Genomic DNA, 23,242 nt, shown 5'->3' on the forward strand with positions numbered 1-23,242 from the left:
TTTCCTCGGATCTGGGCATAAGGTTGACGGCTCTGGTTTCTATCCCTTCCTGACTTTGGTTTATCTGGGGAATAAACAGCCCAACTGCAGGAGGAGGAACGGCCAGACTTTCAGAGAAACCAGGAAATGGATGAATCTTCATCAGTTACATCTTCCAACCTCATCAAGTAGGTGTCTGTGTCCCTGTAGCTCCAATAGACAGATGGAAAAAACAAAAACAAAAAACAAAAACCAGCCTTTGAGAAGTGAGTGGCCCCTTTAAGGGAATTCTGTCCAGTCCCACTAAAAGGCTGGACAAGGAAGTGGACACCATAGCCTTGCTGAAACTAATAATAGAAAGACTCTCCTCTTACATCTGTTCACAGTGATCAGAGAGTCACAGAGGCAGGGAGAGGAGGTGACCATTTGATCATGGGGTGGCACTGGGAGAAAGCCTTTAGTGGGACATTTTTCTTGAATCCTAGTTGATAATAAGGCCATGCAGGGATGCCAGGGTACCTGGTTTGCTATGCAGAGTGAAAAGGAGAATGGGAGATGCTAGTTAGGCTCAAATAGAGCACATCAGACATGAAGGTGCCTGATTTGCTGATTCTGCCCTAGCACACAGACAGAGGTGTAGGGTCAGAGACAAGAGCTTACTAATCCAGCAGGTGTTACACTCATTTGTAGCATTTTAAAGTCCCTGGGAATTATTGGAGGCCAGTGTTCATCTTCCCAGGACGAGCTCCTAACAGCCCAGCACCACTGTCCCTCTCCCCCTAATGACAAGGAAGTTCTGTAACTTTAGAGGGTGGCAATAGAATGGATTTGGATCATTGGTCATGTACAGTGGCATTTTTTATTTTATTTTTGCTCCCTGGGTTATATCCAGCAATGCTCACAGGTTCTCCTGGCTCTGGACTCAGGAATTACTCCTAGCGGTGCTCAGGGAACCATATGCTAGGGATCAAACCTGGGTCAGCCGCATGCAAGGCAAATGCCCTACCACTGTACTATCACTCTGGCCCCCAGTGACATTTTTCAATGATGCAGACAAGTGGGACAGTTTCACATTGAGTATTTTACTTGAGCTAACCCTGAGTGACAGGCAGACATTGTCCTCTTATTTTATGTGTGAAGAAGCAGAACCGGACTCTGAAAACAGCAGTTCCTAAGTGAAAGCACAGAGGGTGTGCCAGACCCAGTGGAAGGGATTTTCAACTCTCAGATTTATTTCAACTGCACAACATTCCTGGGAGATGAGTAGCTACCATTTATGTTTTACTAATGAAGATGAGTTCAGAGAGGTTAGCCATCTGCCTTGAGTCACACAGCTGGTGAAATACAGAGAGAATTTGAACTCAAGTTGACAGGCTCTCAAGTTCTTCTGTCTCTTGTGGACTTGCTCAGAATCACACAGCTAGGGAGAGCCTCACAGGAAGGCAAAGCCTGTCCTGTCACACTTCATACTTTTTGCATTTGCCATAAGTGACAGAATAGCTCACATGTCAGTACTCAGGATGAGCCTTTTCTAAGCGCTTGTTTGCATTGACCTATCGAATCCTCCCCACTTTGCAAAGGAGGGAAACAGAGGCACAGAGGCAAAGTCCCTTGCTCAAGGTTGTAAAACTTGCTGGAGAACACAAAACTCAAAGGGGCAGAGCAAGGATTTGAACCTTCAGGATCTGGCATTTGCAAGCCATGGGGACTTCCTCACAGGTTAGTCTCAACAACTCTCTCCACATGCTGTTGTGAATGAGTGAAAAGCAAGTGGCTGCAGAGTTCCAGCAACAAAGCTGCGTTTCCTGTCTGTGCAAAGCCTGTGGGAGTCACAGCCACTGGCAACTCTCATCCCTCTGTTTACTCTGCAGAACTGTTGACGGGGTCAGGAGCTGACCGGAATATGCCCTGTGCTGGCTTTTCATGGATCTAAGCGTCTCGGCCAGACCTCCGGTCACTTAGAGAACATGAGGATCTACAGGACGAGGACTTGGAGGGTGCAAGTGGCAGAGCTGATTCTTCTCGGTGCTGCTCTGGGGTGGCTCAGAGTGCCTGGCTGCAGGTAAGTGTCAGTTACACATGATTCCCTGCTCAAGACGAGGCACACGACGAGGAAGACACAGCACACCTCCTTCCTGTGCGCCTCTTGAACAAGGCTAATTGCTCAAAGCAGCTCCCCTGCATCTGATAAAGTGATATCAACAACTGTCTTCGAAAACTTGTGGATCTAAGCAGCTGACTTCCACAAACGTTCCTGCAACAAACTGACATGTTTAAGTGTGTTTTGTCATGCAGAAAAGAATAGGGTCCTTGTTCTGTATTCTGAACAAAGCCTTGGTATGATTATTTATGCAAAGGAAGATTCGTCAAGAATGGGGAAAAAGCCAATTCATATTACTTTAATATGTGGGGGTGACCTCTTCTATCTGCTCATCAACCCCAATTCTTTGAGTTCTCAGGTGCTCTTCCTCTGTCTCTGTCTCTCTGTCTCCCTCTCACATGTGTACACATACTCTTTCTGTCTCTCTGGCTCTCTCTCTCTCTCTCATACACACAGACATTTCAGATGTTATTTGGAATAACAGCTAAATGTTTAGTTTCATTGTTTTTTATTTTGGTTTTTGCATTGTTGGTATCTCTTTCAAAGGATTTAGAATAGCCTAAAAACAAATATAAAGATAAAAGCTCAAATTTGGGTTCCAGGGAAAGAAGTTCTGGGTCTTGGCTGTTTGGGAATGATTCTGTGCCTGAGGAATCCCTAGCAGTGTCAAAGACCTGGGCAACCCAGCCCTTCTTTGCCCCTGCTGGAGGAGGGTGGAATGTCATTCCCTCTGAGTCCATGAAGTTCTCTGAGCTCAACTTCTCAGTATACAGAGCCTCTAGTGCTCACTCCTCACTTCATGGCCAGTTCTGCTGAGAACTTAACCCCCAGGACAATGAGAATTAACTCCCTATTAGGCACTCAATATATAATACCCATTATGGTTGTTAAGAATCTTGGTTTAGGGGCCATCAAGTAAGGCACTCATCTTGCATATGAACAATGTGGGTTCAATTTCTCACACCCCATATGGTTCCCTGAGCCTAGCCAGGAATGAGTACAGAGTCAAGAGTAAGCCCTGAGTGCTTCTGGGTGTGGCCCAAAAATGACTACCAAAAAATAAACAACAATAACAACAACAAGCTTTGGGACTGGAAATATTATACAACAGGTATGGCACTGGTCTAGCACATGGCTGACCTGAGTTTGATCCCTGGCATCCCATGTGGTTCATAAGCATCTCCATGAGTGATACCAGTTTACTTTGGGTTAGCCTAGGGCACGGGAAAATGTGGCAGCAAGAGGAGAGGTGATGGAGGGACTGCTGGGCTCAGATGGTGGCACAGCAAGTGCCAGCCAAGGAGCTGGTACCTCATCTTAGAGATCAGGAAAAGGGACCATCAAGGCCTCTATAACATGTGACCTGGCGCTGGTGCCTACTCCTCATCAGGGCTAACAAAATCCCCCCTACTCTTGGATAGAGGAACAGAGAAGGGTATTAAGCAAAGCGTCAACATGAACATATTTGATATTCATATGTGAGGAAGTTCACTCCAGGGTACATATGGCATTCCAAGTGGCTGAGTTGTGGGACACCTTGTAGACTAGAGTCTCCCAGTGGGGTCTTGAACCTGGGGGAAGAGCAAGGTGATCCTTTGCAATGGAGACAGATTTGTTCCTCTTTCCTATTTCCCATGTGTCCAGATTCTCTGAAGCAGGGATTCTGCTCTGACCTTTCCCCTCAGGACCCCTGGGAAAGTCCTGGGCTGTGATTTAGATTCCATTGGTGAAACAGAACAGTCTTCACTTAGACCAGAAAGTACTGGGGCCTGTTGGATAACATTGGGTTGTCCTGGCTCCTCCTGCAGAGAGCTTTGGTTTATTGAGTTACTCCCACAACAGTGCCCCTGAGGCATACCCAATTCCATCAAGCACTAATAATTCTATATTGCTATGTCCCTTGCATGGTTTAGCAATGCCCATTTTGTATAGATACAGGAAGATGGTTCATGCTCTGCTCTGTAACATGGGAGTTAATTGACTCCAAATAATATTTACTCCTGGGCATCCATCATATTTACCTGACTTAAACCTCAGTTGCCCTTACTTCCTAACATACCAAAAAGGAGAGTCCCAATGAAGAGACTGGATGGACCCAGGGCAAGCTGTAAGCTACCCTGGCATCAAAAGGGGATGAGCTAAGTACCATAAGTATAACACATTAAGAGCACGGTCATGAAACATATTCTGTCATGACCCAAAAAGAAGTAACTGAATAAGGACTCTGTTGGGGTTAGGAAAGGCTAACCTGGCCTGAAGACTATGGTCTGGAATATATAATGAGATGTTCGCAAGAAGAGCCAACCTTTAAGCTTAATATATCTCTTACTGTGTTCATACAAAATAACTAGAAATATTGTAAGTAAGTTTACTGTGATTGGTTAAATGGATTACAAGCTGAGGAAAGGAGAAAGTAATACACCCTAGATGGAATCCCATCTTTAGCAGATCTTCTAGTAATCTGGAGTGCTGAACTCTCAGATGAGATTTAGTCCTTGAGTTTATCTCCTAGAACTTCCCCTGAAGGAGCAGCTTTGGTAAAGGTAAAGGTAAAGGCCCTCCCGTTGATCATCGATTTGCTCGAGCGGGTCCAGTAACGTCTCCATTGGAGACTTTGTTGTTACTGTGTCTGGCATCTCGAATACTCTCGGTAGCTTGCCGGGCTCTCCGAGAGGGGCGGAGGAATCGAACTCGGGTCTGCCATGTTGGCCGCTTGTAAGGCGAACGCCCTACCGCTGTGCTGTTACGACAATGTTCACCACACCTACATGTACCCCAACCCTTCATGATTTCTATATAACTGCTGTAAGGGGTAAGAGAGGAAGAGAACTAAGAGGACTATGGTAAGAACTATAAAGATGAGGATAAGGGAACCATTATGACTGGGACTATGACCAAAACTATAACTACAATTGTGCTGTAAGGGAGAGACAATGCTGGGGAGGAGAGAAAAATAAACTGACGACCGACCAGCCTGGGGCCTTGTTTCTCTGTTCCCTGGTCCTTCATCCCTCTGTCACTGTGGGCCTGCCCGGGGAGGTGGCTCTCCAGTCTGGCGCGCCTGTGCTTTCCTTGGAAAATCACAGGGGCCTCCATCTTATTTGCTAAGAAAGGTTTTCATTTTTGATCCTCTTGTAATCAAGCCAGGTAAATAAGCCTCCCAGAGTCCTAAGAACTGCCCTTATGTATTTCTTCTATGCACCAGGCCCTTGCTCATTAGAACTCATTCTTACAGCTATAGAATCCAGTGCTTGAGAGAAACTGAGTTCTAGAGAGATAGCATAGACTTCGTAAAGATTACTCACTCATTAGGCAGAAAAAAAACCAGATTCAGATCTCCATGGTGCTGGTTGCAGAGTTCTCACATATCCCTGGGTCTTCCTGGTCCCTCTTCCCCATCTTGCCTGTCTCCCAGCCATTTCTCTCTCTCTCTCTCTGGACCGCATTGTTTGTTTCCATGAGACATTGCTTGAAATTTCATGTCTCCAACTGCAAATGGCAGAAGGAAGAGAAATTGGATTTCTGCCACCCAGAAGTTGCTCCTTCTAGCAAAGAGGAAGGATGCTATTTGCCAAGGGGGTGCAGCTGCCTGACAAATTGTGTGTGACAAGAAAGTTGTTGTGTCAGGGCATTTCTACAGAAAGCCAAAATATATTGACGTGCCCCATCCATATAAGCTGATGGCTTGCAATTTACTGCTGACCTAATCCCGCCTGGACTTGAGGAATCCATCTTTATTTTGATCAGAGACGCCAGCTAGAAAGATGGCGAGAGCTGAGGGGGACCCAATGGACTAAGTCTTCACACTGGCAGCAGCGTCCCATGGCCCTCAGGGTAAGGCACATCCTTGCCAGTCCTTATGTGGAGGGACGCGTTCCCAGGATTTGTAGAGAGGCGTGTGTTGCAGCAATGTTTGCAAAGCAATGGATAAATATAAATTGTTTTCCAAAAGGAAATGGAGAAAGTAAATGCTATATATGCCATCTGAGGCAACATCTAGACAAAAGGAAAGAACTAAACTCTTTAGGAATCTGCATAGATAGGCCTCAGGAGTACAGTAGTGAGAGCCACAGGGTAATTGTGGGGGCATATGTTAGGATGCAATGTGTCATGCATACATGTACAGAAAAAAAAAAGACTGGAAGGATATCTATCAAATTTCTGATGAAGTTTGAGATGAAAGGGAGAGAAACAGGGACCCCGGCAGTTTGTACAGTGCTAATATGAAATGCAAAATATCAGAGGGTTTCTTTTTGATAGAATTGTGGTGTCACTTCTGGAGTCCATGCCTCCCACTTGTGAAGCCCTGGGTTAGATCCCAAGCCTCAAAAAAAAAAAAAAAGAAAAAGAAAAAGAAATAAAAGAACAGGAGTTTTCAAGAAACAAAAATTTTATTTCACTTATTTTTATTTTTTTAAAAAAAGGGAGAAAATAGGATCTATAGAAAATCCTCATTTAGAACCACAAATGGTAGGAGGAACAGAAGACCAAAATGGGACCAAAGAACCAGCTAGAACACAGGAAGCACTAAGGAATCTGGTCATTATTAAACCAGCTGCTGAGTCAGTTAACCACCTTTAATGTCAAATGGCCTAAAAGTACCAGAGAACAGAGACTGTAAAAGACACCAAACAAAACTGAAGGTACCAAATCGAAATGTTAACAACTGCTCCTCTGGAGTTAAGAGTCCTTGGGTGTGTACTGTTTTATTTGCTACACTTCTAGGGGCATGTTTAATGCTTCAAAGGGGAGTCCCACAGAGGAGATCAGTAGTAAATTACAGTCTGACTGGTTTGTTTCTGCAGAAAATTCCTAAGCAGAACAGGAACTGGGCTGTGTCCTCATACTGTGGCCCTGACACCCTGTTCCTTCTTAGCTTCTCTGCTAGTCCCTGGAATTAAAGATGCGACTAATGCTGGCTTTTCTCTCAGCTTTGCATTCTGCAGCCCTAATAAGCCCCACGCATCTTATCCAATGTAATTTACAAACATGCTATTTATTCAGCTGATTACTTCATTACATTGCCACCTCCATAATGAAAATCGGGTGCAAAAATGAGAGATCTGGTGGTTATAACTACTTTTTACCAAGTTTCTTCGCTAAGCCATCATCTTGCCCATTAACAGGCTTTCAAATCTCGGAGAGGAAAATAATTGTGACTCTTAATAGTGCATTTGTGCATTACTTAGTGGCTTGGTCTCAACTGCAGGGCACCAAACAGGCTTGATAGTTGCTAAAAACACAATATGACTGTTTCTTAGTTGAAACAGGAAGGGGATATCCTGCAGAGCTGTCAAATACATGCTTAGGAGAAGCCCAAATCACAGACACTATTGTCTTGTCAAACCTGGGTGAGTTCGTAAATAAGAGCACAGCTCCCTCTCTCCACCCCCTTGTCCCCCCACTGCTTCCTGTGTCCCACCCGTCTCACTAACCACTTTAAAGTATCCACCTGTGGTTTCCAGAAGAGTCTTTGACCTTTCGTTAAAGATCCAACCTGACTAGGCCATTGATTTTTGCTGGTCTCTGGGGTGGTCATGGAGATGGATTTCACTGTAGTTAATATTATCCTCTTTTTTAGGACTTTTGCCAAGTGAGAATGTGTATTGTTAATGACCTTGTCTGGTGTGATATACTATGTCTTTGAGACAGTGCAACTCTGTGCCGTGCTCCCTAATGACTCAATCTTGAACCTGGGGAAGAAAGAGGCACTGAGAAAGAGACCGGGTTTGGGGGTGTGGGGGAGGGCTGGTGGGGTCCATACAGGCCCAGCAGCATGGGGCAGTGGACACAGCACAGGCTGAATAGTCTGAAAGACCTCAAAGCCACCTCATATCTGCCACAGGAACCTCGGTCACTTCTGCCATCTATCTGATTGTCGGTACTGAAAGATTTTATTCCTTTTTATTCCTGACTATCTATCTTTGAGTGATGTGGGAAAGATTTGCATTTGAATCTTTAGATATTTCTGAAGATGGGTTTTCTTGTGCAGGTCAAGTGGATGGATCTAGGTCCCTCCCCAATGCCTAGGTCATTTTACAATGACATCACTCATCCTGTTCTTCACTGACTTTGGTCTAGTGTGTGGTGACTTGGTCTTGGACCTTGGTGTCCACTTTCCCCAGCATATAAAGATTTGGTCCTGTTTATCTGTCCTCAGGTATGTGGGTAAGTACTGCTGCTTTCCTGCCAGCCACCAGCACAGATGAAGGGTCAAAGAGAAGGCTACCTGACTGGGGTGTCCCTTTCATCTCCCTATCTCTACCCCACCCTGAATCATTTCATTCTTCCAACTGCTTACTTTTTCATCAGGTGAAACTTAAAAGAACTCATTAAATGAGTTAAATGGCGTGCACCCTAGGCCCCCACTTCCATCATGGAAACTCCCAACTGGCACTGCTTAGTGAGTTCTGTCGGGACTCACCAAGCCACAGGGAGAACCCCCTGGCACAGGGCTTAGTATACCCAGGCCCTCAGCAAATCTCACTGCTCCTTGTTTATTGTCTCGCAAAGGAAGACCAGTGACAGAGTGTCACACTTTGTGGCCATATTAGTGATGCCCAGGACTCACTCCTGGCTCTGAGCATCACCCAGTGATAGCACAGCACCCTACCACCTTACTCTCTGTACTATAACTCCAGTCCCACCCAGATCAGATTCCTGACAGGAGGCTAGAAGCCAAGAGTAGATATCATGCTCATTCATTCATTCATGCATTAATTCATATATTCATTCACCTTTAACACAGCATCCCACCCCACATCAGGAATCCAAAGGAAAGTGTTGCTTTATCTTCCAGGCATATTTCAGATATCATGTTCAGGACCCCCTATCCAATCTAACTTCAGCCTTATAGACTTTCCCCACCCTGGATGTCAGGCCACAGTCTCTGCTGTTATTAACAAAAGGCTTGACCTTGACCTGATTATTTTGGTCAAAAGTATCCTCTCTGGGCCCAGGATGTAGAATAGTGCTTGTGGTATACACAGCCAATCCCATTTCAATTCACTGACCACATGCTCCCCAGAACATCACCTGGTTCAACTTAGAGGACCCTCCCACCCCAAAGCACTGTTAGGTTTAGCCCTGGAGGCCCTAATGGTCCTCAGCACTACAGGGCACTGAGCCACCAGCCAGCACTGAGCCATCAGCCAGCACTGAGCCACCAGTCAGCCACTTAGCTTAGTATAGCTAAAAGTGGCCCCCAGGCTCCCAAGAACAACTTGCAAGGCCTCTCTCGCAAAAAGAACAGTAAGAACAGTCTTTTCCCACGTATCTTTAATATATATATATATATATATAGAGAGAGAGAGAGACATAAATATACATAGAGAGAGACACGCAATGTCTAATGGAATGTCTAAATATATGTAATGTATAATGGAATGTTTATGTACTGAAGCATGTACTGTTCACAGTAGAGTCTATAATAGCATATGTCACATTAACAATATAATGTTAGAATGTGCTATGCGTTCAATGTTTCAACACAGTCTCCACAGTCTGGAATATCATGTGCAGTATTATCATTTGACATCTGTGTACACTTCATCATGATCACCACCCAAAATCTGGTTTCCATCTATCCGCATAGAATTGACCCCTTTATTCATTTCACCCACCCATTTCCCCTGGCACCTCTCAATCTGTTCCCTGTATCTGTTTACTTTTTTGTTGTTGTTCATTTGCTTTGTTTCTTTATATTCCACATATGAGTGAAATCAAACAGTATTTCTCTTTTGCTGTCTGACTTGTTTCCACTTAATGTAATACCCTGAAGGTTCATTGTACTGTCATAAGTGGTGGGATTTCATCATTTTTTACAGCTAACTAGGGATTGTAAACCAGTAACACAGTGACTAACATGGTGATTGGAAACCATATCTTTATCCATTTAGCTGTTGATAGGGGCATAGGCAGTTTCCAACTCTTAGCTACTGTGAAATGCGGCCATGAACCTGGGGGTACAGATGTCTTCAAATGAGTGTCTTCATATCTTTTCAATTCTAAATATATACTTAGGATGCAAAAGTTTTATCCTGTAGTAACCCCCATTGCCTTTCATGATCAAACCTGTATGTCCAATGCAGATTTTCTCCTGAGTCCCAGTTTCATCAAGAAACGAGTTACCAAATGACCAACTCTAAATAAGTTGTCCCTGCACTCCCAAAAGTCACATTTCTTATTCATACCTTCCCAGCAAACTCATTTGCCTCTGTTTCTCACTTAATAACCCACTCAAACTACAAACCAATATCAATCCCCCCCCCCAGAGTCTATCCCATTGCCTATCACTGTGTACACATTCCACCTGACAAATTGCTGGCAAGTCTGTCCTTCACTTCTCTCCCATGAAAAATGTCATAGTACAGGTTCACATCATACCCACCCCCCAGAACACACACACACACACACACACACACACACACACACACACACACAGACATATACACACATACCACCCATACTATTGCATATGTGTCTAACTTGTTTTCCTGCCCCCAAGTTTCCCCTTCTTTGTCCAACCTCTGCCCTGCTGCCAGTGCCATGTCTTAAAGCAATTTACCAAGGAACCTGCAGATTTTTAAACCCTGTCTGCTAGAGAAAATCTGAAATAGTGAGCTATTACTCCCTTTTTCCATTCTAAGACAAACTGACTTCTCACTGTATCCCTGGAGTACAGTACCCTGAATATGGTTTGTTCTTAGCCAATGTTTCATAGACTCTTAACAAATAAGAGAGCATCTTAAAGCCCAGTCAGTCAAAACCTCTCATTTCCCAGGAGATAAAAGAATCTCCAAACTGCGGAGAGGATTGCTTAATATCCTACATCCTTAAGCTGTGGTTATATTCCCCACATATCTATTGCACTTTAAAGTGAAATGCCTTCATGCATACTTTCTTATTTGAGCCTAGAAATAACCTCCTCTGTGGCAGTCAGGATTCTCTCATTAAGATCGGAGAGAAAGGTGAAGCTCGTAAAGGTTGAAAACCGAGACCAAGATCACCCAGCTATCCTCTACTTACAGACGCTAATCTTTCTCAACAACAGTGCTTTCTTGTGTCAGGCACTCACCAGGGTTTTAATCAATATTTGTGGGATAAATTAACCTATGCTTGAGTGATAAACACACAACCACGTGAGCAAATATATATTTATTGAATGGATGGGTGGGTGGTTGCTTGATGTCCCCTATTTCCCTTCTGCTACTTTACTCCTTTTTATTGTGATACCCTTTTCAGGGGCGACAGGTCACCCTCTTTTGAGTCACATGCAGCTGACAATGGCACTGTCAAGAGCAGGCAGACACGGAGCGTAGGTGTTGCACCGCTACCTATCGATTGTGAATTGTCCAGCTGGTCCTCCTGGACCACATGTGATCCCTGTCAAAAGAAAAGGGTAAGTACTCAGACCTCAGGGGAGCTCCAAGTTTCCAAAGCCCTGGTCCTCAGCAAGGACAACTGGGGTGCTAAAGACTGTGCCTGGCACCCAAGAGAACTTGCACACGTTGACTGATTTGAGATATGAACTCTGCCCTTTGATGCCTCCAGGCAGCCATCATATCCTTTTCCTTGATCTTTCAGTGTATATCCAAGAGCTTTGTTCTCATTGTGTTAGGCTTCTGGTCTCCAACCTTGCTCTTCTAGTCCATCTTTCATGATGTAAGCAGAGGCAGCTCTAGGAAATGTAAGTGTGGCCTTTTTCTCAGTTGGAAAGTATTCTAAATCTTCCCATGGCCCTTGGGTTCAAGTTCAGGTTCAGGGAACATAAGCCCACTTATGACCTCAAACTGATCGGCTTCTCTACCAACCTGACCTATGGATTGTTTTTATGTTATTTGCTGCTAGTGTTTCATACCAACTGACTAAGTATAAGGCAATTTTACTAGAAAATCAAATAACTTGGGATGAGATATTTGCTTTGTAGGCAGTCAACACAGATTCAATCCTTGGCATCCCATCTGACTCCCTGATCTGAACCAGGAGTGATCCCTGAGCACAGAGCTAGGAATAAGCCCTGATCACTACCAGGTGTGGTCGAGAAACAACAAAGAAAAAGAAAAGAACTAGTTGACAGTTTGGTTCCAAGTTTGAATGATGAATCAATTTGGAAAATGTAAAATAGGTAAAGGTAAAGGTAAAGGCCCTCCCGTTGATCGTCGATTTGCTCGAGCGGGCCCAGTAACGTCTCCATTGGAGACTTTGTTGTTACTGTGTCTGGCATATCGAATACTCTCGGTAGCTTGCCAGGCTCTCCGAGAGGGGCGGAGGAATCGAACTCGGGTCGGCCATGTTGGCCGCTTGTAAGGCGAACACCCTACCCGCTGTGCTATCGCTAAAAGATAATCATCCACATGAGTTTGACAAACTCCTGGTGAGCACAGTTATCCCTCCCATCCTTCAAAGCCAGTAGCCTACCAAGCACTGACAAATGTAAGAGTGGCTTCTTCAAGAACATTTCTAATCCGCTCTTTAGCTAATTCACATGCAGCAGCTGATCCTCTGATGTCACCTCTACCAAATGCATCATGCTTTATTAGAAATTGGGGGCTAATTAAGTTTCCCCCATTGCTCTGAAAATAAATGTTTATAAAATTTTACAAATATAAATTTTCTAAAAGTGGTAAAAATATCCATTTATTTATTTGGTATTTGGTATTAGAGAACCTGGTATAGATAGAATTTTGGTATTTGGCAGAGGAAGTAGCTTAGAAGAGTCAGTGACACAAAAGAACTGGGCATACTCTAGAACATTGGCATGGAGGGGAGAGCATAGACTAGTTATATCTTTTCCAGAAGGATAAGAGCAGCAGCCCCTTGTCCAGCAAATTCAGCCCAGGGGGCTGCTGATTGACCGCAATGCAAAATTCCTTATAAACAAGATTCCTCTGGATTGGGACTTGCCTTTCAATGAAAAGAGACACCCGCAGAGAACGGGAGGTGTTTCCTTTCATCCATTTAAATGAATGCTCCCATTCTAAATGTTTTGTAATTCTGCCTCTTTTATGGCAAAATTGCCTTAGGACCAAATCATTAACGCAGCAAAACTACTTGCAGCAAGAGCAAACAGTAAGTCTACCTAGAACCTCCTTCAGCCTCACCCCAGCACATGGAAACTGAATTTCTCTGACTGTTTCCCACACTCCTGACCTCTAGTCTCGCTCTCTCAGCCGACATGCCCTTTCCCACATTCTTCACTGGCAAATACTTTCTGGTCCTTCAAAGCTCTGCATCCTGACTTCAGCCCCCCTGACTTCTAGACACCCTTTCATGAGCTGCAAGAGCTCCCTAGTCCTCTCCTGGGAGGATTTACCACCTACTTTTCCTTTATTATCTGCTGATCCACTAAGTGGTGAGCGCTTGAAAGTTTATTTATTTCTACATCTTCGGGGTAGACCAATTTCTGCACATTGATAAGTACCCCATAAATAGGTGTTGTTTGAGCTCATTATCCTTTCTGACATCTTGAGGCTGGGAGGAAGAGAGAGACTTTGTTGCACCGTCTATTAGGCAAAGAGGTAAACAGATTCAGAGCCAGCTGGTGACTTCTCAAGGTCTCCATTGCATCTAGGATCAAGTACAGCTCTTGAAGCAAGATGCTCGCCATCCTGCTCGTGTTCTCCTGATCAAAACCCACAGTTTGCAGTAGATGTTTCTCAGGCTCCCCTCTCAGAGGAGCATCCACGCAGGATCCCAGCTCTGAGAATTGCAGTGTGTTAGAGAAAAGGGCCCTGTCTCATTCCTTGGGTAACCAAACCAGCCACCGGTGAGGACCTGTGGAACTAGACCCAGAACAATTCACGGTTAATTGGATCAATATTTGAGCCAAGCAGGATCATTCAGTTCCCATAGTAGGCTGTCTTGCTGAAGTTATCAACATTGATCCAATTATCTGCATAATTACTTCATCTGCACCATCAACCAGGAAGACTCGGCAATGAATCAGCCAGTCAACCAGCTAGTTAGAGCTCATTGCTAGGCATTTGCCACCCCCTCCCTCAGTGCCAGCAACACAGTGGGGTCACTAGCTAGGGGCTCATACAAACCTTTCAGCTGAAACTGGGAGATGTTTCCCCTACCCCATCTTTTATGAGTACTCCTCAAACCTAGTTTGTCTTCAGTGCCTGGGGCTAGCCTTCTAGCCTTCTTTGTATACTTATCCTTGTCCTGCCAGCCTCTCTGTCTTCCAGGAAGAAACACCCTCTGGAAATGGAAAAAGAAAAAGACAGAGATAGAGAGAGAAGAGAGAGAGAGAGAGAGAGAGAGAGAGAGAGAGAGAGAGAGAGAGAGAGAGAGAGAAGAGAGGAGAGAGTCCATGGATGGATGTTTTTGTTTATATAATTTATTTCTTTTTTAATGCCATACAGATAAAATAACTAACCTCTTACCATGCAGTTCTCAAAGGGGCTTTAACCTGTTTTCCCATCTTTGGTTGCACCGATTCTTGAGGGCATCTGCTACTGGATATATAATCACTTCCCTCCCTGCAGTGGGTTCTTCTTGTTGCATAATAAAATACTCAATCCAACCTGAGCAAAGCCTGAGGATCTTGATGAACTGCCTCCTGGCTTTATTCCCTCTTCCTTGAGCTCCTCCTGTTTTCCCCCTGCTCCTTCTCTTCTCTTCTTGTTTTCTAGATCAAGGTGTATGCTCTCTAGTCTCTTGACATGGGTCAGCAAGTTTCTCCACTCAACAGTTTTCTCTGCCCTCCTCCCCCAGTGCTTCACATTCATCTGGTATCCCCACTCACCCTCGGGTCTCAGACTAAATGGCATGCCCTCTAGAAGTCTTCTACCAGCTCCTAAGTTTTCCCTGGGAGTTGCTTAAACATTTACAGAGGCCTTTCTCTTGATGGCCCCAACCTGGTGCCTAGCATTAATGCCTGTGGTATCCTAAAGGTGACAGTAGAAAGCATGGCTGTGATTATCAGAAAACAAGCTGATGTAAATATCATTTTTCCAACAATGTGTGACATAATATGTTGGCAGTTCAATCTATACTTTGGCATAAAACAACAGGAAGGTTGAGATAGGGCAACACTGAGTGATGGAAATTACTAATAACAAAGAGGGATCAGAGTGATAGTAGTGTGGATAGGGTGGTGGGTACTTGCTCTCCACACAGCCAACCCAAGTGTGATCACCAGCACTGCAGATGATCTGCTGAGTACCACCAGGAGTGATCCCTGAGTACAGGGCCAGGAGTAAGCCCTGAGCATCACCAGTGTGGCCCTAAAACCAAAATAAATAAAAATTAAAATAAATGTAATTACAGAAGTTTAACAAACTATTGGTGGAACTTTATGTATATATATATATATTATACATTTGAATATTTTATATATATTTGAGACTGCCTGACACGCAGCGGGCTGGAGCGATAGCATAGCAGTAGGGTGTTTGCCTTGCACGCAGCCAACATAGCCGACCCGAGTTCGATTCCTCCACCCCTTTTGGAGAGCCTGGCAAGCTACCAAGAGTATCTCACCCACACGGCAGAGCCTGGCAAGCCACCAAGAGTATCTCACCCACACGGCAGAGCCTGGCAAGCCACCCGTGATGTATTCGATATGCCAAACACAGTAACAACAAAATCTCCAATGGAGACGTTACTGGGCCCGCTCGAGCAAATCGATGAACAACGGGAGGGCCTTTACCTTTTATATATATTTGAAAATATACATCTGGGAGATTTATTATTTCCATTTTACAGATCAGTAAATTGGTATTACGAGATTAAGTAACTTGCTCTACATCCTATAATTAGAAAGCCTCAGAGTTCATTGTAGTTTCATAGCACTTTCTTTGGGTTTTTTCTTTCTTTTTTTTTTTTTTTTCATTTAGAAGCTACCAAATCCATGAGAACACTTGAATCGACCCCTTGAAGTTATCCAGCTGAGAGATAGTGGATGTTTTGTTATTGAACTGGCTCCATCTGCAATCAATCTTGACCCTTGACTCTAAAGCCCAGGCTTTGCTCACGGTCAGCAAATCTTTCCCATCACTGCAGACACAGAGATCAAAGCCCGGGTTACTGCCCTCGTGGGGCTTAGAGTCTACTCACAAGCAAGCAGCCCACTGTGACTTATTTCCTTACCAGCCTTTAGTGAGGGAAACACAAGGGACCAGGCAGGCAGCCACTAGTAATCAATTGCTACTGCCAGTTCCCAAACCTGGCCTGGGCCCCCATCTCCATAGACCAGGAGTTCCCAAGCTTATTTGGTCTGCCAATCCTTTTAGAAAGAAAGATCACATTCCTCACCCTGGAAATCTACCTTCTATAAGCCAAAAAACAGTAAGAGGTCCCCAACTGTGCTGGAAGCTACTACATCCATCCTTGGATTGGTCCAGTGCCCTCTGGGAAATTGGTCCAATTGCCCTCTTTGGGCATCTCTGGCATAGAGATCCCTCAATTCCTAGAGTCCTGCCACTCCACCCTGGTTCCTCTCTCTGCTCCAGTACAGACATGCCACCTTGCTCCGGCCGGCTCAGTTCTACGGGGAACCATGCAGCTTCTCGGACAAAGAAGTCCAAGATTGTGTTACCAACAGACCGTGCCGAAGCCAAGTGCGATGTGAAGGCTTTGTGTGTGCCCAGACAGGTACTGCAGGCTGCAGGGAGGGGGAGGGGGCACTAGTAAATGAGATGCCAGTGTCTGAGGCTGGGGAAACTGACCAGTGTGTCATGCTCATGATCACGGTCTCTGCTCATGCTCTGATCACTGTCATGCTCATGTCTCAGTCCAGTAGGCTTCCTTGTCCTCAAGTTTTTACATTTATTATATTACGTTTTTGTTTTTAAAAAATCCATCTGATAGAGCATTTGCATTTCACATGGCCACCCTGATTCAAGTCCTAGCACCCCATATGATTCCCTTAGCATCACCAGGAGTGATTCCTAGTGTAGAGCCAGGAGTAAGCCTTGAACACCACTTAGTGGGTCCCAGAAGTCAAAAAGTAAAATACAAAAATTAAAACCTCACCCAATTAGTATTTCTAGCTCCATTTTTCTCCTGGGGTTGATCCCCAGCACCACATATGCTCCCCCATCCACACCAGGAGGGATTCCCAATGTGGAACCAGGAATAAGCCCTGAGCATCAGTGAGTCTGCACTGCCCCCCCCCCCAAAAAAAAATAAGAGGAAAGATTCTACTTGCTTAAAACATACTGCAGATTCGTGGATGGGCTGTACTTAGAAATCTTGGGGTTCCAATTGCATTTCCTGACATTAAAGACCCCAGAAGCTTTGGTTCTAGAATCAGACAGCCGGAGGCATGGCTCATTTTGACATTAGGAGAAGTCACTTAAACTTCTTGTAGATTAGTGTCTCAACAGAAAAGAGGAAGGGAAGTGTTATAAGAATCCAGGATCTTGGATACAAGTGCTCCTTGAAGACCGAATTCTACTGGCTGTTCCAGAGATCTGGACTCACCTGCACTGTGGCAAAGCCTAGGGTAGTCAGATAGGGCAATGAGCATCCCTTCTCTGGGAGAAATCTTTGGAGAAACTGTTCCTGGCTTCTGCATTTTCTTCTCATCAAGTTCAGCATAACCCCGAACACATGAAACAGTCATTAGAAAATACTTGGCTAAAGGGAGGAGAGGTTAGCAGGACAGATGGCAGGAGAGAAAAGGCAGGGAGGAGCACACGGATGACTCTTCAGCTGAAGAAGTAATAAAAACTTGTCTTTTCAGCTCATTTGTCTCTCTAATTCAGGCAAACATTTGTCTCTCTCTCTCTCCAAGCTTCCAGCAAAAAATAGAATATTTTTATCTAGATAGAAGAGAGTTGCAGCTCTCTGCATTTATTGGCCCCATGTGGATAGTGCTTTGGGATCTTTCAGGAAAGAGTTAGGGATTCTTAGAGCCATTTCCTGGGTTTGTTGCAAAATTCAAATTCCCTTCAATAAATCTGAGAGACTGCTTTACAGTGTGTCATGGACTCATTATGGTCAGCGTTCCATGATTCTGACCAAACCCATAATGTTTACTCAGGCAGATGGGAATTTAAATGCCTTGTAAGAAACATTTAAAGACCAGATTGTTATTCTTCTGCCATGAACATCCAAGAACATTGGGTAGAAGTGGCCTGACATGTTGTGGAATCAGGCTTGCCTACTGAGGGGCTTTCCCCCCGGGAATATAAAATTAAGAGATAACATCAAATGAGAGAAGGGTAAATAAGAAGGAAAGGCAGTAGTAGAAATGCTACAGATACTTTTAGACACAGTGTCCAAGTGTTTTCTTGGTCTGAAAATATTCCAAATGGCTTTGGTGTCCAAGGGGAGGGTGAGATGAAGTGGAAAGAATCTGTGAATGGACAGTTCCTGGTTCTGACCTGGCTACAAATGTTGGCCAGCAATGTGATTTCAAAGGCTTTTAGAAACCCCCGCCCTTCCTTGATATGAGTGCAGTTTCATTTATTTCTGTAAGCACCTCCCAGCATGTGGGGGCAGTTCTGATGAGGAAATCAGGGCCAAAAAATTCGGTGGCATACTAATGCCTACACCAACATAGCTCACCAGCCCCAGACAGAGCACAAAGGGCAGTTTTCCCTCCTGTTGGCCCAGCAGGCACCGTTCCACTTCCCATGCTTTGTGGAGGTGGTGGCGATGGTGTTTGGAGACCATGCAGTGCCGGAGATCAAACCCAGGACCTCACTCAGACAAAAAGGGATGTGCTCTCCCACCTGCGCCACGATCCCACTCTCAACCGTCTCCTCTGGAAGGGCCTTTCAGAAACTCTGCCTGAGTCTCTCTGGTGCAAAGATGCTGTTGTGCTTTACCATTTGTCCCTGACCCAGGCCCGGGTGGGCTTCTCAGAGCAGAGAAGTGAAGGCCCAGCAAGGGCCTGGTACATGGCAGGTTCTTATAACGGGTGGTACCTATGGGCTCTTCCCCCTCTCTCTCCATCCCAGGACGGTGTATAAACCGCAGACTCCTCTGCAATGGGGACAATGACTGTGGAGACAGGTCGGATGAGGCCAACTGTAGAAAGATCTCAAAAAAGTGTCAGCATGAAGTGGAGCAATACTGGGCAATTGGCAATCTGGCCAGTGGGTGAGTGAGCACTGCTGCTGTCTGGAAGGGGGGGGCAGGCCCAAGGGGATTCTGGGAGACAGGAAGCAGGGGGCAGAGGGATAATGAGTCCCTGCCTGTTTTTTTCCCTAAGGAATGTGGGTGTGTCGTGTTTCTCCCAGAACATTCTAGAAACACAGCCCTGAGACAGGGGGCACAAGAAGAGAAGGGACAGAATCGGGCATGGAGCCCACTTGTGAGGGTGGAAGGAAGTTTCCTTCACCATGCACTGAGATACTGTGGGGCACAGGACCCCGTCTAAGACCCTGCCTGGGTTTTCCCTTCTGTATGAGGAGTATTGTTCTTCCATGAGCGCTTTGCTCATAAGGACTGGAAACCAGCAGTGTGATAGAGGAGGACTTTGCCTCCACAAAAGAAGCAGGAAATAAGGCACGTGAAGTCAAATAAATGAACGCTGTGGTCAAACTCCCCTGGATGATGGGTGACATACAGAAACATACAGTGTTGTTGTGGCCACCCTGAAGGTCCAAACTACAGCACTCCAAGTCACAAAACTGTGTCAGAGCCATGTCCTATGTGTGGTTAAAACACCAACTCCACATGCCTTTAAATCACATGCAGGTGAATCACATGATCCTGAAACTGTCCCAGGCAGGAGTAGAGACGGTCCTGTGAGGAAGGACAACTCCTTCGTACCTCAAAAGAACTCTTTGATGGTGTGAGAGTGTGTCCAGAGCAGGAGCTTGCCCTAAATGGAGAGGTGAATGTGGGACAGGAATCTGGATTTTCATCCTTTCCAATCAGACATGATGACACTATTGACTTCCCAGTATTTCTGGACACAAAACAAGATGTGACGTGGAGCTACCTGATGATGGGTCTATAGCTACAGATTCTTAGTAAATAGTTATTTTAGTTTCTGGTGATGGGGTCATGCAGAGATAACATGCAGTCCCACGGGGGCAACAGATTCATAAGACATAGATGTGAGCCATGGGCCAGACACTTAACAAATGTGGGTATCCCAGGACCTCACAGCAGCCTGGGGAAGAGTTGATTTTCCTTGACTCCATTTCACAGATAAGGAGACCCAGACTCAGAGAGGTAAACTCTCTGCCCAAGCCCATATAATGCTTAATGGCAGAATGGTCATAAGATCTTAAGAATCTAGTTCCAGCTAGGTAAGACAGAGAAGGGATCGTAATGACAATAATAGTTGGAAATGATCACACTGAATAAGAGCTGAGTATTGAAAGTGGGTAAAGGGCATGACAATCTTTCAATATCTGTATTGCAAATCACAATGCCTAAAAGGAGAGAGAGGGAGAGAAAGAGAGAGAGGTGGGGGGAGTTGGGTGGTTGTGGGAGGGAAACTGGGGACATGGTGTTGGGAAATGTACAATGGTGATGGGATGAGTGTTGGAACACTGTATGACTGAAATCCAATCATGAATAGCTTTTTAATGGGTTCTCTCACCATGATTCAATAAAAAAATTTTTTTTAAAGAATCTAGCTCCAGCTCCAGAGCCCATGGGTTCTTACATGCTAACACTCCCATAAGGCAGTAGAAATGTCTCAGATTAATAGTTTATGAGTAGTGCCTGCACTGGGTCTAGGGAAGACCTCTAGAGCACAGTTTGGTAGGACAAGCATCAGGGGAAGGCTTCCCACAAGCAACTAGAGAGTTCAGTCTGGAAAGACAATGAGAAGAAATAGTGAAGGGCTGGCAGGCTGCTGGGCCACAGGGATAAGCACTAACCCAGCAGATTGGAGGAAAAATCAGTCACCTCTAGTGGATGAAATTTTGACATACGGTTATGGTGGGGAATGGGTACATGTGGGGAAGTGAGGTTGGTCTGAGTCAGGTTTCTGGGATTTTCTAGGGCTCTTCCCAGGAGCTGGGTTTGGTTTCAAAGCTCTAGAGTCAAGGTGACACTATCTGATATACTCACCTCCTCTCCTTCTCTGTGTTTCCTGCAGAATAAACCTATTCACCAACACTTTTGAAGGCCCAGTTCTTGATCACAGGTATTATGCTGGTGGGTGTTCCCCGCATTACATACTGAACACCAGATTTCGGAAGCCGCACAACGTGGAGAGTTATACAGCCCAGGTGTGTGAGAGCCACAAAGCCCTACAAAGCAATGCCTGAGCATTGCTAAGCAGTCAGTGGGCATGTCTCTGCCTCCTCCAGCTACCTGCTAGCTCTGCAAGCCCAGAGGGAGTTTCATTTATCTCTGAACTTCATTTCTTCATGTGCAAAAGGGGTGGAGGGGATTCTCTTTCTCCTGGCAGTGAGCTTGACGTTCTTTGTAGAATACTGCTTTAGAAATTTCATCATAGATAAGTAAATATTCCATCAATACTATCAAAAGTCCAGAGAGGGAACTTAAAGGACTGGGGTGCATATTTGATGTAAGTGACCCAACTCAATCCCCAACATCACATGGTCCCCCAAGCATCACCAACAGTGACTCCCAAGCACTGAGACAGTAGTAGTCTCCAGCATCATTAGGTATCTACCCCTAACATAAATAGTTATATCAAAGCTACCAGAGACTCTAAATATAATTTAGGACTTGGTCTCAGTTTTGCTGGCTTTGTAATTAACCTGTGGGTGATCCTCAATTCTCAGGAAACATCAATTCTTAGATTAGAGGGATGGTACAATAAGATACTTGCCTTGCATACAGCTGAATCCAGCTAGATCTCTGGTACTATAAATGATTCCCCAAGCATTACCAGGAGTGATCCTTGAGCAGAGAGCCAGGGGTAATTCCTGAGCATTCCCTGGTTATTCCCCACCCCCCACCCCCACTCCCCCAAATTAAAGGAAATGTCAAGTCTTGTGGCTGCTTGCCTGCTAGAAGCCACAGTTGATCTACCAATAAACCCTGAGCTAGGATTAGCACACAACCTTAAAAACACATCTCACAGAGAAGGAAGTTAAGAATAGACTAAATTAACTGAGGATATGCCTCAGGACAAACACATGCCTCATATGGGTAAAGCCCTGGGTTCAAGGCTTGATAATTCAGGGGGAAAATGGCATAGAATATTATTAAACAATGTAGAAACTGAGATTCACTGGGAATAGACAGGAAATTGGACTTGAGGTAAAGATCCTTTTCCATTCTGAGCCTCTCTGTCCTCTGTTAAAGATTGGTGCATGGACAGGGCAAGATGACCTTGATTGAAAAGTTGCTTCTAAACTTGAGCAGCCCTAGAGTTAATTACTGTCTCCTCCTCCCCCAATTTACTGACCCAGAAAAAGCCTAGGACCGCCCCTCTCTCCCACCCTCCCTGGCTGTCCCCCAGCCTCTGCATCCAAGGGAGGGTCTGGGAGTGTTCAGCATTTTGATAAAAATAAGCCTTCCAATCCAGGCAGGCCCAATGCAGCCAAGTGCCCCGCTCAATGGTCAATACCTGGCTTCACCCCTAGAAACTCAGTCCTAGGAGAGGGATGTTTTCAGGTTCATTTTGAACAAGAAAAAAAGGGAGGCTCAGTCCAATGCTTGTGGTGACAAACTAGAAAATGACAGAGGTACCTTTCATCTCGGGTAGCCCTCGGCCCACCCTCAGGGGCCATGAGAAAGAAGTGGTGACCCTTGAGCCTTGTCACTGGGAAATAGGGCCCTTGTGCTGCATGTTGATTTTCCGGCAAGGAGCTTCTTTCCAACATGCCGCCCTCCCTCCCATTGCAACCACTGCACTGTCTTTGACCAGATCTGTTGGAGCTGCCCCCGCTCCCTCCCCTCATCCCTCAGACCCCCACATCTGCCCCTGAAGGCCCACACCCTACTGCCCTGGAGTGATCCTCCCCAGGCATGGTGGCTTTCACCCCACCCTCATGGATGGGTAAATTTCACATGCTGGAGACATGTTCCAAGTTTCCCAACATCCTGACGCCCCCACATGCTCCCAACCCCCCTGTCCCTCACTGGGGAACCTCTGCCTCCACCACACAAGCACTCAAAGTTTTCTGGAGTCCATCCTTCCCTTTCCCACCTCCTTGTCTTGGCCTTAGTGGCACCCATAACCCAGCACATTCTCCTGGGTGTGGGCAGATTGCAGTGCACATCAAACAACCACTGTTTCGCTACCAGTATTGATCATGTGTCTGT

General features: G+C 45.3%; 2 protein-coding genes across 2 annotated transcripts in view; both read left to right on the top strand.

Moving 5' to 3' along the window:
• FYB2 (FYN binding protein 2) overlaps positions 1-23,242 on the top strand; it is a 313,439-nt gene that overhangs the window by 30,410 nt on the left and 259,787 nt on the right. The window lies entirely within an intron of this gene.
• Positions 1,860-23,242, top strand: part of C8B (complement C8 beta chain) — a 47,392-nt gene continuing 26,009 nt past the window's right edge. The window contains exons 1-5 of the mRNA XM_056122174.1: positions 1,860-2,041; positions 11,324-11,480; positions 16,540-16,681; positions 18,997-19,138; positions 21,099-21,231. Of these exons, the coding sequence (XP_055978149.1) occupies positions 1,947-2,041; positions 11,324-11,480; positions 16,540-16,681; positions 18,997-19,138; positions 21,099-21,231 (669 nt within the window). The 5' untranslated portion in view covers positions 1,860-1,946. The remainder of the gene's footprint in view (positions 2,042-11,323; positions 11,481-16,539; positions 16,682-18,996; positions 19,139-21,098; positions 21,232-23,242) is intronic.

This window comes from Sorex fumeus, unplaced genomic scaffold (assembly GCF_029834395.1).
Source record: "Sorex fumeus unplaced genomic scaffold, SorFum_2.1 ptg000045l, whole genome shotgun sequence".
In the NCBI taxonomy this organism is placed as follows: Eukaryota; Metazoa; Chordata; class Mammalia; order Eulipotyphla; family Soricidae; genus Sorex; species Sorex fumeus.